This window comes from Somniosus microcephalus, chromosome 4 (genome assembly GCF_052327205.1).
Source record: "Somniosus microcephalus isolate GS21.2 chromosome 4, FLI_Smic_1.0, whole genome shotgun sequence".
In the NCBI taxonomy this organism is placed as follows: domain Eukaryota; kingdom Metazoa; phylum Chordata; class Chondrichthyes; order Squaliformes; family Somniosidae; genus Somniosus; species Somniosus microcephalus.
Window position 1 is genome coordinate 267,493,234 of NC_140990.1, and position 16,246 is coordinate 267,509,479.

Here is a 16,246-nt window from a genome sequence, read left to right on the forward strand (position 1 = left end):
TGACTTGGTTGCTGGGATATTTCTGTAATTATGGGGAAGCTCCCTCCTTTACTTTGGTCCAGGATTTTAGCTATTCGGTGCTATTCCTTATAACCTGCTGACCTCAAAGGCAATCTGGTTGCAAATGTCAGCAAATGGTGCTTTTCCCAGGCCCGTCAAGAGATGCATTTAGGCTATATATTTTTTGAATTTCAATTACTATTTTATATCAATGGTGTCCAAGCTGTGGCCACCACGATCTGGGCAACTCAGTCCTTATTGGTTTGAGCTATTTGAATTTCGTATGCCTGGAGGTTTAAAAAGGCTGCTCTTAACAATGCTGTGTGTCATTGGTAGATAGACTCTAAATCACCAAGGACTGCTAGTATCAACTACTTGCAGTATAATAGACACATATATAACATTTTTCATCTCAACGACATCATATTGCATATCCGTGAGGCCCACAAATACAAAAAGGTTGGATACCCCAGTTTTATAGCCAATACTTTAATAGAACTTGAAAGCTCATGCACATGGGACTATGTAGCACATTGTATTCCAACTGTATCTCTTGACAGTGGACAGGAAAGACTTTTCCTTTCTCCTGTATGATCTGAGGTTCTGGATAATAGTCGAGCTCTTGGTTGAGGAGCCCACGGCAGAATGTTGCCACCAGGTTTTCCATTAAGAAAGAGATTGTGTAGCACAGCCTCACTGGAGATACAACTTTCTAATTTTGTGCTCATAGTGGGAAGCCTCACCTGCTGGAAGTGCACATCAGAAATGCGAGTGCATCCTGCACATGATTTTCCATACTCTGGTCATGTGGTGCACCCCATAAGCAGCACAAAGTCACTGGGTGTGCTTGACACCATCACAGAGCAAAAACTGAAAAAATATTTCAGTCATCAATACTGTGAACACAGACAAAAAAAACCCCCATAAAAACTGATATATAAGACGCACCTTTTGTAGATGAGTTTTAATCATTTTTATTGCCGGTCTGGATGTTACAGAAGCCAATTTGCTCTCATTCCTTGCACAATATAGATCAGCTTCTTGGTAAGTTAACATAGTATTGTTCACAAACCAATACTCATCACCATCAATAACAACTGTGGGTCCATGAATACTCTCTCCATCTAAAGAAATGTGCACAGGAAAATGCTGACAGTTAAGAAAATGAAACAATGTCAGTGTTAGAAGAGTTTATAGCTTTTCTTGAGGAAAAAACATATTATTTTCTGTGAGGATACTTTTCAACTTATTTTACTTTCCTGTGCCATCTGTGGTGAGCTTGCTCTCAGGCTTCCGCCAATGGCATTCCCAACTGCCCGTTAGGATGCGTGTGGGAGTTGGGAATAATGTTTACCGATTTTTGTCTCCCTCCCCATCCAGAAGTGTGTGGCTTCGGTGTATCTTGGCTGCGATTGGAAGCCCAATAAATAAAGGGCGGGGTGGAGGGGAGAAACGTACAAGCACATACCAACATTCCATCAGTTTGTGCCATGGTGTGTTAGCCCTTCAAAATGCTGGATTACCCTGTAAATACCATGTAATTATAATGTTTCAAGTTAAGAGAGACAGTGGGCTAGATTTTGTTTCATCATTTGCCACATTTTTGGGTGGTATTGGGACAGATGGGGGAGGGACATTGGCCAGAGGATTGTTCTGTTTCCCCACCAGTCACCCCTTACTTCTGGGATCTTCCTCTGGAACTGATGGCAGATGCTGAAAATGGCAATGTTAATGAAGAAAATACATCATCCAATGTATCTTCCTTCACTAATGCCTTAATATTGGATGTCAGAAATGTCATTACATTCCAATGTTGCCAAGGAAATGGTGGGGGTTGACCTTTTAAATGATGTGCATGTCAAGTGCTTGGCCTGCATGACAAAAGTAAAATTAGAAAATATTTTGTACATTTTTCCAGGTGTCTGAGGCCTGTAGCAATGACATTCCTCCCCCTCATCAGGCCCCCCAGTACTGCTGGAAATCCCACTGGCAGCCCTCTAACAATTATTAAAATCAACTCCAGGAAAACCCACTGGGATCAGAGTCAAGAGTCATGGGTGGGCATACTGCTGAAGAGGACAATCTAGGCAAGTAACTTGGAGGCAAATGTTATAATATTAAATACTTGCCTATAGATGTGTCCTATTATTGTTATCCTTCTTTTCAGAAAGTGTACCCATCTTCCTACCCCCAAAATAGTCACTCTTGAATGGCTCCTGCATCGACCATAAATGTGTCTGATGCATTTTGCCCCATTAGACATGTAGGGGCTGAAATTCAATCTCAGTGGGGTTGCAGAACAGGTAGTACTGGATCAGCCACCTCACCCAATCTTCCTTTCCACTGCAGTCAATGGAAAAGAAAATCAGGCATGTGTATAACGGGTGGCTGATCTACTACCATCTGCTTTGCAATCCCACCGAAGCTGAATTTCACCCCATAGCTTTTATTTAATGTATACTATTTTGAGTGTATTTGTCAGCACAAGATGGTGTCTAAGCAATTGTTTTCAAAACTGTAATGGCTGCCATAGATGCTGCATCTGGATCAAAACCCCAGTTAACATTTGATTCCAACTTAAAGCAGAGATTCTTTGAAGGGCAAAGGTGTTTCATATACTGATTCCATTTCAACCACACATATGGGGTTGGTTTGAGGAATAGGAACATCTAACTTTGTTAAAACAAAATTTCTGAAGCTCTGGAGCAAAATAACTTTTAAAATATATCTTAAATCCACTTTGCTTATAGCTTGATCATATGACACATCCCAAATTGACAAATGAATTTCTGAAATAAAAATGGCATTTATACATCTTTCACAAGGTGCTCCAAGTTGTTCTCTATTACTTCCTCAAATCTGCTTTACATAGATATTGGCCCGTATTTTCCGATCCCTATGGGTGTGTACGAGCTGTGTACACACCCGTAGGGACCTCGCAAGTGCTGGTTTCAGGCATGCGAAGTGCATGCGCTGAAAACTGGCACTTCCGATCCGTCAAGAATCCTCTTGACAGATCCTCTGCCTGCCCTGGAGAAGGGCCTCTGTGGGGGGGGAGAAAAGAGTTCCGCTTTCTGCAGAACCTCTGCCCGCTGAAATCTCTTTAAAAAAGGCCTGCTTTTACCAGCATAAAAGAGTTTAAAAATGTTTAAAAATATTTTTTCCCCCCACTCATTTATAATTTAATAAAAATACTTTAAAAAAAGGTAAGTTTATTTTTAGCCCCGTAAAAAACTATAATTTTTTCTTTAAAAATATTTTAAACAAAATTAATTTTTTGATGTAATTAAGTAATTTTCAAAATGTGATTTAAAAAAATTATTTAATGTTTTGATGTGTTTTTTGAGTGATCCACAGTCATACTTTTGACGGGTCTAAGCGGAGAGACCTGTCAAAAGTATGAAGGGGGATTCCCTTCTCCCATTGGTTCCCCATGGCCCATGTGATCCCAGGGACACTTGTGAACCACCTGCACCCCATGGATACCTGGGCCCTGCGCATTTCGTAGAGCAGAGGCCCAGGAGTGGAAATGTCCGGACATCCGGAGGCCTCAGCTAAGGGCGTAGATTATTTCCAGATCGGAGGCCTCCGCATGCAGGAAGCCGCCGATCGGAAAATATAGGCCATATATTCCGGAAATAGCGGCCATATATTCTGGAAATAGCTGTTGGTGACATTAGTGGACGAATGCTTTACATGTTCATACAATACACCTCTCTCTGCTATTTTAACTGAGGCATTAATCTGTTTATACTAATTGGGATAACAATTAAAACAGTAGACAGAGGAACGTAAGAATGTGTCAAATGCTCATTCACCGATATCATCAACAGTCGTCTCTAGACTACAGCACTTTTAATGGTCCTAGTTTAAATTGGGGTTAAGCTTATTATATACAACATATACCAAAATAATCCATTTGCTCCATTCTATTAACTCTTCAGAATTTCCATAGCATTTTAAAGTATATTTGCTAAAATAACTGACAATTCACTCAGGCCGGTTTTTTATCTGTGATTAAATTATCCCCAATATCTAAGGATCCAAATTTTTCCCCATTATAATTGTAAAAGTGAACCAGACTCGTCAATTTACTGAAAATCTATAGCTGCCAAGTAAACAAAAAGACTCTCCTTTCCTGTTTGCTACTCAGTTAAAGCACTGTTGAAAAAAAGTCTGTTGTTGAATGTACAATAATCATTCACCCATGTTTGCTTCCTCGGAGTCTCTATATAAATGGCGAAGTGCAGCAAGTCCACAGACTGGCTTCCCAAATGTAAAAGTGCAGCACACAGACATGACTCATCCCAAAACAAGATGCAGTTTTAAGTGCAAATACAAAAGTGCATTAAACAAACGTATAGTACCAAACCCATTCCTTTATAATTTTTTTAAATTGATCAGCTGGCCACAGAAATAAACAGGTATCCACCACTCATAACAAAAATAGAGCTTTAAATTAATTGATTAATTCTACATTTACAGGCACTCAACTTGAAGTTTGAAATGACTCAGTACCTCATTCTTTCCTTCAGTGAGATTCTGCTAATCACCTACACTGAGGGTTTTTCTACTCTACACCCTGGCTCCATGTTCAAATTTCATGCATACAGCCACCCTAGCAAGCAGTAAAAGAAATGTAACTTTTATGCCAGCAAGTATGCACAAACGAGCTTGCTAGTGATATCTGTGAAACAGCCACCAGGAGGTGCAGCTTGCTCACACAGTGCACTGTCGGGCGTCCTGAGGTGACCTTCAAACCCCGTGGCCTGGAGTTTCTGCTAGCTTGCGTGGGTTTTTTTCCCCCCCCAAAGTGCAATTTGCTCTAAGTCGGCCAAACCACCGCAAAAGATTGAGGAATTTAAAGTGCAAATTACGTCCAGCGCAAATAGAGTTTCCTGTAGTTTAAAAAAACAATTGCCCATAAATCTGGCCACGCCCCCAGATCAAATTAATCACCATGGCATGTTTCCACTAATTACAACTGTATTAATAAAACTGCACCAGATTACCACTCTTAAATAGATCAAGAAAATAATTTTGCATTAAAAAATATTAAGTTACGTTCCAAAATGCTGCCCAATTGCGTTGGTTCATGATCATTTTACATCCAACGACATGCAAATGAGTGAGTGGAAACTTAAGCAAAAAATTCAATTCGGAAAACGAACGCAATTTGCGCCCGGATTGTTGATTGCGCCCAAAGCGGAAACTTTTGACCCATCTCTTAGTATCACAAAACTGCATACTTCCACCTCTGCAATATTGCACGTCTCCGCATTCTTTTGTTATCTCTAAACTGGATTTCTCCAAAATTCTCACTGGCTTCCCAAGCTCAACTATATACAAGAGCCAACTTGTCCAAAACTCCACCTCTTCCAAAGCTCTACTGCCTTCACCCTGTCCCACACCCAGTCACCTACCCCCCATATCCTCACTGATCTACTTTGGCTTCTTGTCCCTCAAAGCACTAAATTCAAAATCTTTGTCCTTGTTCACAAATTCCTCCAAAGCCTTACCCCAGCCTACCTTCGAGTCCATGCTCTACAGGCCTCTAACTCCAGCCTCCCCTCGTCATTCCGCAGTTAGTGACAGATCTACAATCGTGTAGGTCCTTCCCTCTGAAACTTCCTCCCTAGACCTCTCTCCCTCCCATCATTGTCGGTGCTTTCTCAGTGCTGAAAAAGTCTCAGAACTGAAGAACATAAGTCTTTTCGGATATTGCAGTATCGGTATCATCTAATGCAGAAAAGTCTCCTGCATTGACTGAAATTGTTGTATTCTTGGCACTGCATGGTGCCTATGTTTCCTGAACATCAATCAGTGCTGATGTGTGCTCAGGAACCCAGTTGGGTGTAGCTAAATTTTCTAGGCTTACTGTACTTATCTGTCTTGTTCAGAGTAATGTAGGAAACACCATGCAGCTATTTTTTATTTTGGTACTTAAACCTATACTCAGTACAATTCAAACCGAGGCTAGTCTTTGTACATTGACTTACCAGGAACGTACCACTCAGGTGTCCTCAATTTAGTCCCTGCCAAACAAAAAAAGTGTAAACTAATTACTCAGGCAAATGATAAAACTTATGATTAAAATAAATTTTAAAAGGTATCACTAAATGAATTGTCACCTGGAATTTCCATGGAGGTTCTCCCGATCGCCTGTTGTAACTGCGGCAACATTCCTGGAGAAACTGTGTAAATGGCTATATACGGCCATTTATGCAGTTTCTATTGGGATTCCGCCGATCTTCTCCCGAAGTTACAACAAGATATGGGGAGAAACCTATGGAAATGCACCCCGCGGCTTTTCTAACTTTAGCTTGTTTTATTAGTGTAACAAATTAAGCTTGTTGTGATTCACTTCTCCCATCTTGGGTCTTTGGCTCGTGAAAATATACAAACAATAAAATCAAAAATTAAAAATCATTAAACAATAAATCATAAACTTGCTTCATATTAACTTTCTGCTTCTAGTCAATTAAAACAAATAAAGCTTAGCATTATTAACATGTTTCCTGGTGCCATTTCTTTTATAATGTAATGAATTTAGAGATTGAAAAATACAACACTGAATATTTAGTTAAATGAGCGATGCAATAATAATTGTGGCAACAAAGTTGATTAATGTTTTGCGAACAATTATAGTTAATACAGATAAACTATAAATTACCTTTAGGTATCTGACACACCCACTCAAGTTTAATATCACAGTGGAAGGGCATTAAGTGATAGTCAAATTTCCTTCTGATATCCAACATCATAAAATGATGCCACAAAGGCTTCTGGGTCTGTGGAAATACAAAAAGGAAACTTTAAGGCACTGTTCCATTTAATCTAAAAGATTTACATTATAAGTTTGATGCTTCCAGCTGCAAAGGAGCTATGAAATGGGGGCACTTTACTGCTGACTATGTTGTAGACTAATTCACAGATCTGTGCTTGTACTCCTCCAAGTCAAAATTGCTACAACTGCTTAACTACATATTTTTCTCATAATAACTCCTAAAAACAAGTGTTCTTGATTTTTAACTTTACAAATCTCTGTGACCAATTCCATGATCAGAAACATTTTAACTAATACTTTCAACCATCTATACGTTGGGAGTGATTTTCAACTGATGTCCACAGTTTCTCTCCTGAAAATTCAGCGGCCGGCAGGTGAAAATGGAAGGGGGGGGGGATGTAATGTTATCTTAATAACGTAATTATGGGTCTCCCAAGCAGTTGTAGTGGAGTGCCATTTATTCAGTCCTGACTCTGTGCCTCGTAGTACAGTACTGCAAGCATGGCCAAGATGGCGTCGGATCCCGCCCCCAGATATGACGTCAGCCGTCAACCAGCTGTCAATCAAACCCCGCTGTCTTTACGACAGCTACGGTTATCCATACATCTTCCCCCTTCAATGAAGACATAACACAGTAACAACATAACATAACATAACACATAGAACACGTGTTAACATCATATAGAAACAAAGTCAGTGTAACTACACCGTTGAACTAATTGCAGGTAGGTATAAACCTTACCCACACCCAGGAGTCCATTAACTGTTTACAGTCTTATCAATCCCTGTCTACAGGTCAAGTTTAACTACAGGCTTTCTGGTGCGCTGTGACCTGCGTGGCTGAATGGGTGTTTGCTGAACCACCCCAGTTGTATCCCTTAAGTTCATGTCTGTACCACACAGGTCCCTTGTCACATTATCACTACTGTGTCCTTCGTCACTTTGTGGCATTTCCCTCATCTCATCATCCTCTCTGTCCTCCTGAGGCTGAAAGGTCTCTGTGGTTCAGTAGGTGCCTCCTGTTTCTGCGAAACACATTGCTGTTCTCTGTCATGACACTATGACCTGGGGGAGACCTGTTGTAGAACGGTGGCTCTTTTAGGCCATGACTCAGGTCTTCAATGCGAACTATATCCTTCTCCTGTAGAGGCACTAGTGTAGTGGCTGTGCGGTCATGAAGTGTTTTTTGTTTCTGTTGTAGTTTCCGAGCCTTGTCTGCCCACACCTCATCTCTGTGGTCAGGTGTGACATAACTGGGAAGCCGTGTACGGATTTCCCGACCCAGTAAGAGCTCAGCTGGAGACTTGCCACTTGCTAGCGGGCCCGCCCTGTACAACATCAGGGCCAGATATGGGTCAGTGTTGCTGTGTGCTGCTTTCTTTAATAGTCTTTTCACAATCTGTACCCCCTTCTCCGCTTTTCCATTAGCCTGAGGATAGAGCGGACTGGAGGTTACATGATTAAACTCATACTCTGAAGCAAATGATTGAAACTCATGACTGGCATAGGGAGGGCCATTATCAGAGACCAGGGTTAGAGGGATGCCCTGCCTGGTAAAGACTGACTTCAGGTGAGTTATCACAGCTCTTGTGGTACTGGACAAGAGAGCCATCTTCGGATAATTGGAATAATAATCAATAACTAACAAATAGTCTTTTCCTTCAGTGAAATATATCAGTTCCGACTTTTTCCCAAGGTTGTGATGGGAGCTCTGTGGTAATGAGGGGCTCTTTTGTTTGCTTGTAGTGATACTCCTGACATGTAGCACACTCGCTGATCAACTGGTCAACATCAGAGTTCATGTTTGGCCAGTAGAGTGCCTCACGTGCCCTCCTTTTTGACTTTTCTGCACCCAGGTGCCCTTCATGTATCCTGTTGAGCATTTCTCATCGCATAGAGTTGGGCACTACTATCCTGTCATACTTAAGCAGTAGTCCATTGACCACAGAGAGGTCAGACTGAATGTGAGAATATTGTTTACATGACCCTTTCTTCCAGCCCTCTTGAAGATTTCTCATTACTTTACTCAGGACTGGGTCCTTTGATGTCTCTGTGACTATCACTGATAGTTGTTCCTGTGTGGCGGGCAATGCTGCATAGGCCATATCCACATGAAGAGCCACATCCTCTTCTGATTCACTGTTTTGTGTGGCGTAAGGCGCAGCCCTGGATAGTGTGTCTGCAATGAACATTTGTGTCCCTGGCACATATGTTAGCTCAAAATCGTAACGTTGAAGTCTCATCATTAGGCGTTGTATCCATGGTGACATGTCACACAGATTCTTCTTTGCGATCCCTAGCAGTGGCTTATGGTCCGTTTCTAGGATAACCTTAGGAAGACCATAGATGTAGGTATGAAATTTTTCACACCCAAATGCCAAGCCAAGGCACTCCTTCTCGATTTGCGCGTTCTGGCACTCTGTAGCCGTCATGGAGCGTGACGCATACGCCACTGGTCGCCATTCTCCTTCATCTTCCTGTAGAAGGACAGCCCCATATCCATTCTTAGAGGCATCTGTGGACACTTTTGTCCTCTTTTTAGGGCAGAAGAACTTCAGTAAGGGTTCACTTGCTAGAATGTGTAGCAGCCCCTTCCATTCTCTCTCATGTTCATGTCCCCATTGGAACTCTGTCTCTTGGTGTAGCAGTTTTCTCAGATGAACAGTTTTCACTGCTAGATTTGGAATGAATTTTCCTAGGTAGTTAACCATGCCAAGGGCCCGCTGAACCCCTTTCTTGTCCTTTGGTTTCTCCATGTCATGTATAGCCTTTACCTTTGACTTGTCTGGCTGAATCCCCTCTGTAGAGATCTTGTCTCCGAGGAATGTGATTTCATTGACACTGAACTGACATTTGTCTTTATTTAGTTTGAGTCCATACTCCTGTATTCTCTGAAGTGTTTTCTCCAGTCTGGTGTCGTGCTCCCCGAGTGGAGCCCCATACTACCAGATCATCCACGTACACCCGCACTCCCCCCAGGCCCTCGATGATTTGCTCCATTGCTCTGTGAAAGATTTCTGGGGCGGAGCTAATACCAAAGGGCAGACGCTGGTAGGAGTATCGACTAAACGGGGTGTTAAAAATGCACAGCTTAGCACTTTCTTCATCAAGTTTCAACTGCCAGAAACCATGCGAGGCATCCATCTTGGAGAAGACTTTCGCTTCTGTCATTTCGCTGACTATTTCCTCTCTCTTTGGAATTTGGTAGTGCTCTCTTTTGATACTGGCGTTAAGGTCCTTGGGATCCATGCAGACACGCAATTTATCAGTTTTCTTTGAATTGACGCAGACCATGGAATTTACCCAGTCAGTTTTTCACGGAGAGCCACTGGAACTCTCCTGGGTGTGTGAATCACAGGTTGTGCATCCTCTCTCAGTTTGATGGAGTATGTAAAGGGCAGTGCTCCAAAACCCTGAAATACATCTGCATATTTTTGTGTGCTATAGCCTCATGAGTCAGATTTGTACTATCTTGGGGGGCACTCTGCACACAGTTCAGTTCATTGATAGTATAGACTCATTTTACCAAGCCCAAATCCACACAGGCCTTATCCCCCAACAGTGACTCATGTCCTTCAGGCACTATAACAAAAGTCAAAGGGTGAATGTGATTTTTTACCTTAACATTCAGCCTACACGTTCCTTTTGTTTCAATGCTTTGTCCACTGTATGCCTTCAAAGACACTGTCTTGTTCAGTATTTTAGGTCGCACTTTGAGATTCCGTGCATCACTCCAACTTATGAGGTTTGCCTTAGCACCTGTATCTAGCTTAAAGGGAACAATGGTGCCATTTACCAGTAAGGGAGCTTTCCAAACTTCAGTCTTTGGTCCTACAGAGTGCACTTCATTAGCATTTTTGCCCTGTTTTGACTCATTTTGCACCATTCCAACAAACAAAGTCTCTGCTCCTGTCTCTTCAGTCTCAATAGCATGCACTGTCTTTTTACCTTCAGTTTTCTCTTCCCAAAAACACATCTTGGCAAAGTGATTCCTGCCTTTACATTTTGCACAGTTCTTCCCATAAGCAGGACACTGTCTGGCTACGTGTTTATTACCGCACCGTCTGCATTCGTAAGGCGTCATCGTCTTGAACTCTGTGGGCCCTCGTGTCCCTTTTGTATACCACATCCACCGGCAGGTTTTTCAGCCCCAGGGCGCTCCCGCCTGCTGCTGTGCTGCTCCCTTCGAAAGTTTTCGTGTGCATGGCTGAGAGTTCACTAGCATGACATATTTTCACTGCTGCATCCAAATTTAGGTCATTGTCTCTAAGCATTCTCTCCCTCACCTTGTCGAGTATTCCAAAAACGACTTGATCGCATATCATCGATTCCTTCAGGTCGCTAAAGTTGCATGTTTGTGCTTTTATTTTCAAGTCCGTCAAAAAAATTCAAAGGATTCTCCTTGCTTTTGCACGCGGGAGCGAAACACGAATCTCTCATACGTTTCATTCTTTTTTGGAGTGCAGTATTCGTCGAACCGTTCTATCACCTTGTCCAGATCATTTTTATCATCTTTGGCTGCAAACGTAAATGAGTCATTCTACAGAAACGGTGGCATTCCTGTCTCTCACCTTTGCAGCAAGCAAAATACTTTAAATGAACTTAATGATCACATGTAATATATATTTTTGATAGCTATACACTGTTCTTTTAATAATAAAACATATTTGAGTCATGTAATGAGCAATGCTTGTTTTTTATAATTTATATAAAATACCAAGTGCAAGCAATTTGCTTGTCACTCAGATCATGTATGGAAGTTTAGAGACATATTCTGAGTTAAAAAAAATATTTTTCTCCTACTTTAAATGTCATTAAGTAAACACAAATGTCACATTTATGGAATGGAAACCTAAAAAAACTAAAATACCAACTAAATATTATAAATAATAACGGTAATAGCGGTAACCCCATGTTATGTCATTGGTGTTACTGCTTCACAAAACACACTATTTTGAAAAAATGCAATGACTTTTGGAAGTACTTCCTGGTTCAAGAGGTCATTGGAGGAAGTGCGACCAACAGAGGCACCTGGTGAGTCTGCTGTCTCTTCATTTGTTATAAATTTGATGATTTAGTTGATAATTTAATGCGAGGCTTTTAAGTATGTCATTGGTGTTAGTCATTTCATAGGAAGGGAAATGAGAAATTGATCATAGAAATTGATTAAATTAGATATTTGAATGATTTTAATATGATTGAAGACATGTGGTCTGAGGTACGGTGGCGTCCATTTTGTAAAAAACATTTTTTCTGCAAATTGTCATTGGTGTTACCGTCATTGGTGTTACTACTCCTCCTGGTAACACCAATGACATTCAGTAACACCAGTGACGTTTTTGTGTAAATGAGCTTTTATAAAAGCTTCAACAAAAGTTATTAGGGCAAAATAGCACATACTGTTTCATTTTCATAACTTCCTATTGTTATTGTTCCTTTTGTCAGGTATGGCGAAATTGAGTGCAGCTGAGAAGCAGAGGCTTTACAGACAGCGCAGGGATGCAGACCCTACACGTCGAGCAAAGTACTTAGAAGAAAGGCGTCAGGGTTATGCCAATGATATAGCAACAAAAAAAAATAGAAAATAAATGATCTCAGTGAAAGGGCAAAGAGAGGTCAGCGCAAGGCATGGCGAGTCAACCAGGCAAGACACAGGCAAGATATGAGAACAGGAGAGACAGTCTTGACCCCCCCATCATCTCCAGAGAGTTCACCCAGCATCTCAAGGTAGAACTGAAGACATTGGTGTTAGTCATTTCATAGGAAGGGAAATGAGAAATTGATCATAGAAACTGATTAAATTAGATATTTGAATGATTTTAATATAATTGAAGACATGATTGGATAACTATTCTGACATATTACACCAATATATTTGACAGACAACTACGACAAGGGAGGAGAGCGCGCAGGAGAGATGCACAAAGGAGCCAGAGGAAAATTCAGAAGTTGGAAGATAAGCTTGAGGAAAGCAAACGACAATGCAACATGTGTAAGAAACGTTATTTCCGTCTGCGGGGTGGAGTTGCAAATTCCGAAAGCCCAGGAACAAAGACAAAAGAGATCCTCCAAGGTTACACAGTCCACTCTCCAGTCAAGAAAGCTCTGAAATTCCACTTTGCTCTTGTGGGAGATTTCAAGGAAAAGTACAATGCAGGCAAAGAAACAAAATCCAAACAGGTTTTTGCAAACATACTGATGGGAAAGCTGATCAGAAAATACAAATTCCAGCTGCTGTGCCAGAAGAGCATTGGCTTCTCATACAAAGCTTGGAGAAAACCAAAGATCGGCTCTCGAGAAACCACCACAAACAAGAGGAAGACTGTGAGACAGTTCTACCTAAGAGATGATGTCAGCAGACTGACCACAGGAAAGAAGAACACAATCACTCTCCAGAAGGTGAAGAAACAGAGGAGGTTACTCTGTGACTCCCTGCTCAACCTCCACAAGAGATTTGTTGCGGAGCATGGAGAACAGATTTCTTATGCCTTCTTCTGCAGGCAGAGACCCTTTTGGGTTGTGACACCAAATGAGCGGGACAGAGAAACATGTCAGTGAAAGACTCATGAAAATGTTCAGTTTATGGCAGATACACTGTACAAACTTGGGCTCTCAGAGTGTAAAAACCTGGATGAAATGGCTGACAGCACCGTCTGCAACAACTCAAAGTCATGTGCCTATGGTGAATGCCAAGAATGTGAACGCACCTCATATCCCCTAACCGAATCAACATCAAATACACTGGTAACTTTAACCCAGTGGTGTCTGGAGAAGATTGACCATTCCAAACCAGGTGAAGAGTCTGAGAAGAGAAGAACAATCACTGTCAAGAAAGATGTGCCAATAACAGAGGATGAGCTTGCTACCCATTTTCAAGATAGGCTCTTTAAGTTCCGCAGACACATCTTCAACATCCGTTGGCAGTATAATGCTTACAGAAATCTATGAGAGAACCTGACCTCCAAGGACTGCCTTATACACATAGATAGATTTTAGTGAAAACTACACTTGCAAGTATGCAAATGAAATCCAGTCTGTGCACTTTGGGGGGTCACATCAACAAGTGACCCTCCACACTGGTGTTCTCTATGTGCAGGACCAGCCCCCCATGCCCTTTAGTACGATCTCCCCAAGTAGAAGGCACGACCCAGTGGCTATATGGGCTCATCTTGACCCCATCCTGGAGATGGTGAAAAATCGGTGCCCTGAAGTCCAGAACCTTCATTTCTTCAGCGATGGCCCTGCCACCCAATACAAGCAGAAGGGCAATTTCTACATGATTTGCTCAGAACCTCACCAGAAGAGCTTCCCCAAAACCACTTGGAACTTCTTCGAGGCAAGCCATGGGAAGGGTGCTCCGGATGGGGTGGGGGGTGCATTAAAGAGGTCAGCCGACATCTTGGTCCGTCAGGGAAGGGATATCCCAGATGCACTCTCTTTCTTCCAGGAGTTAAAGGACTCTGGAACGCAGGTGAAACTGTTCTATGTAAGCGAGGAAGATGTTGAGACTAAAGCACAGAAAATGCTGGAGGTGCCTCTTGTGGCAATAAAGGGGACCATGAAAATGCATCAAGTTTTGAGCATCACACCTGGCATCCTCAAATACAGAGACATCAGTTGTTTCTGCCACGCAGCAGAGGGTGTGTGGGATTGCCCATGTTACAGTCTCCAAGAAATCATTGTAGGAGCTGTGCCGCCTACAGGACGTGACCACTCTGCTCCACAACAACCACACCGACCTGATGTCATTGAGACTCACCATAGCGGGCAGTGGTGTATTGTGAGGTATGATGACCAGCCATACCCTGGCATTATACTGGAGGTGGAAGAGCACAACATAAAAGTCAAGTGCATGCACAGGAATGGCATGAACAGGTTTTTCTGGCCAAGCCCAAGAGATGACGTAAACTGGTATGGGGACGACCAGATAATGTGTTTCATGCCAGAGCCAGTTCCTGTGAACAAACGATCAGTTCAGGTTGACCAGAAGATCTGGACATATTTGAAGGGGCAGTTGGATGTGTGACCACAAGTCAAAAACCAGTTGCTGGAAGCCTAAAGTTGATGTAAAGACAGATTACTTTGTTTACTTGTGTTCTAATGAGTATGTTTTATATCTGGCTCAATCAGGATAGAACTAGGCTACATGTTTTATGAGTTTCTATGAAAATGGTGATGTTGACTACGATGTTGATGACAATGTTCAGACACAATCATTCTTGGTCTTGATGTGCTCTCTTTAATGTGCTCCTCTTTGGTCTTAAAGTGCTTTGGCTAAGTTTTTTTATGTTATTACTCAAATTATATGAATCTCTCAGTGCTGTAAATGAGTTAACTGAAAAAAATGGCACATTAGTTAGATGAAATGTAATAAATTCATTGAGTTGTTTGAAATAGTCTGGGGTCAAGTCATTGGTGTTGTATTGTGTCACTGGTGTTACTGCATGTTTTTTTCAGTGATATGATAGCAAAGGTGTCATTTTTGACTTTATAATAATTTTGTGTTTGTTGATTGTTGCTTTATTCATGAGTTAGCAGTTTACAGATAGTATCATTCAATTTTGATGACTGTCCTTCAGTTATTGTTGATATTATAGCAAAAACATGATGGCGCAAATGAAAAAATGTCACTCAATGTAACTTTACACATACCCGATTATAATAAATAAATAAATAATCAAAACTTTTCTTTAAATTATTATCAACCTACTCTGTCTTTCAGTATATGTGCAGATTGAATTGAGAAATAGCATTCTGATAAGCCTTTAATTTTGTTTAAGGTATAAGTAACACCAATGACAAAAAGACGGCACAAGCATTCTTTGAGTGAATGTATAAAAATAATTAAAATACATTAAGCTTTCATTTTTGTGGATTGATAAAGTTAAGAGGTTAATTAATATTGTACAATAAGTTTTGATTATGTAAAATGAAATACATTTCAAGACATCTTGCAATTCCAAATGCCACCGTTTCTGTAGAACGACCCAATTATGTATTAAACAGCTCGATTGCCTGCGAGCCAGCCACTATTAGCAACAAAGCTACTTTACGTGTTCCAGAGCTAGTCAAAGCGTCAATCGCCGTGAGGTAGAGAAGAAAGCGTTGCTTGAAGACACGCCAATTTTCATCCACATTTCCTTCTAGTTGCAGGCTAGCCGGAGGTTTTATTCCTTCCATTGTTGTAGTATGTCCTTATCGTGAGTTCTATAAATCCTGGTACCATGTAATGTTATCTTAATAACGTAATTACGAGTCTCCCAAGCAGTTGTAGCGGAGTGCCATTTATTCAGTCCTGACTCTGTGCCTCGTAGTACAGTACTGCAAGCATGGCCAAGATGGCGTCAGATCCCGCCCCTGGATATGACGTCAGCCGTCAACCAGCTGTCAATCAAACCCCGCTGTCTTTACGACAGCTACGGTTATCCGTACAGGGGTGGCGAGAAACACTTTGCCTAC

The 16,246-nt window shown here is 41.5% G+C and overlaps 1 protein-coding gene across 1 annotated transcript in view; it reads right to left on the minus strand.

Annotated features, from left to right (window-relative positions):
• Nucleotides 1-16,246, minus strand: part of ly75 (lymphocyte antigen 75) — a 142,663-nt gene that overhangs the window by 40,033 nt on the left and 86,384 nt on the right. Inside the window, exons 16-18 of the mRNA XM_085986389.1 lie at nt 6,674-6,791; nt 6,000-6,035; nt 949-1,124 (exon numbers count right to left, since the gene is read on the minus strand). Of these exons, the coding sequence (XP_085842515.1) occupies nt 949-1,124; nt 6,000-6,035; nt 6,674-6,791 (330 nt within the window). The remainder of the gene's footprint in view (nt 1-948; nt 1,125-5,999; nt 6,036-6,673; nt 6,792-16,246) is intronic.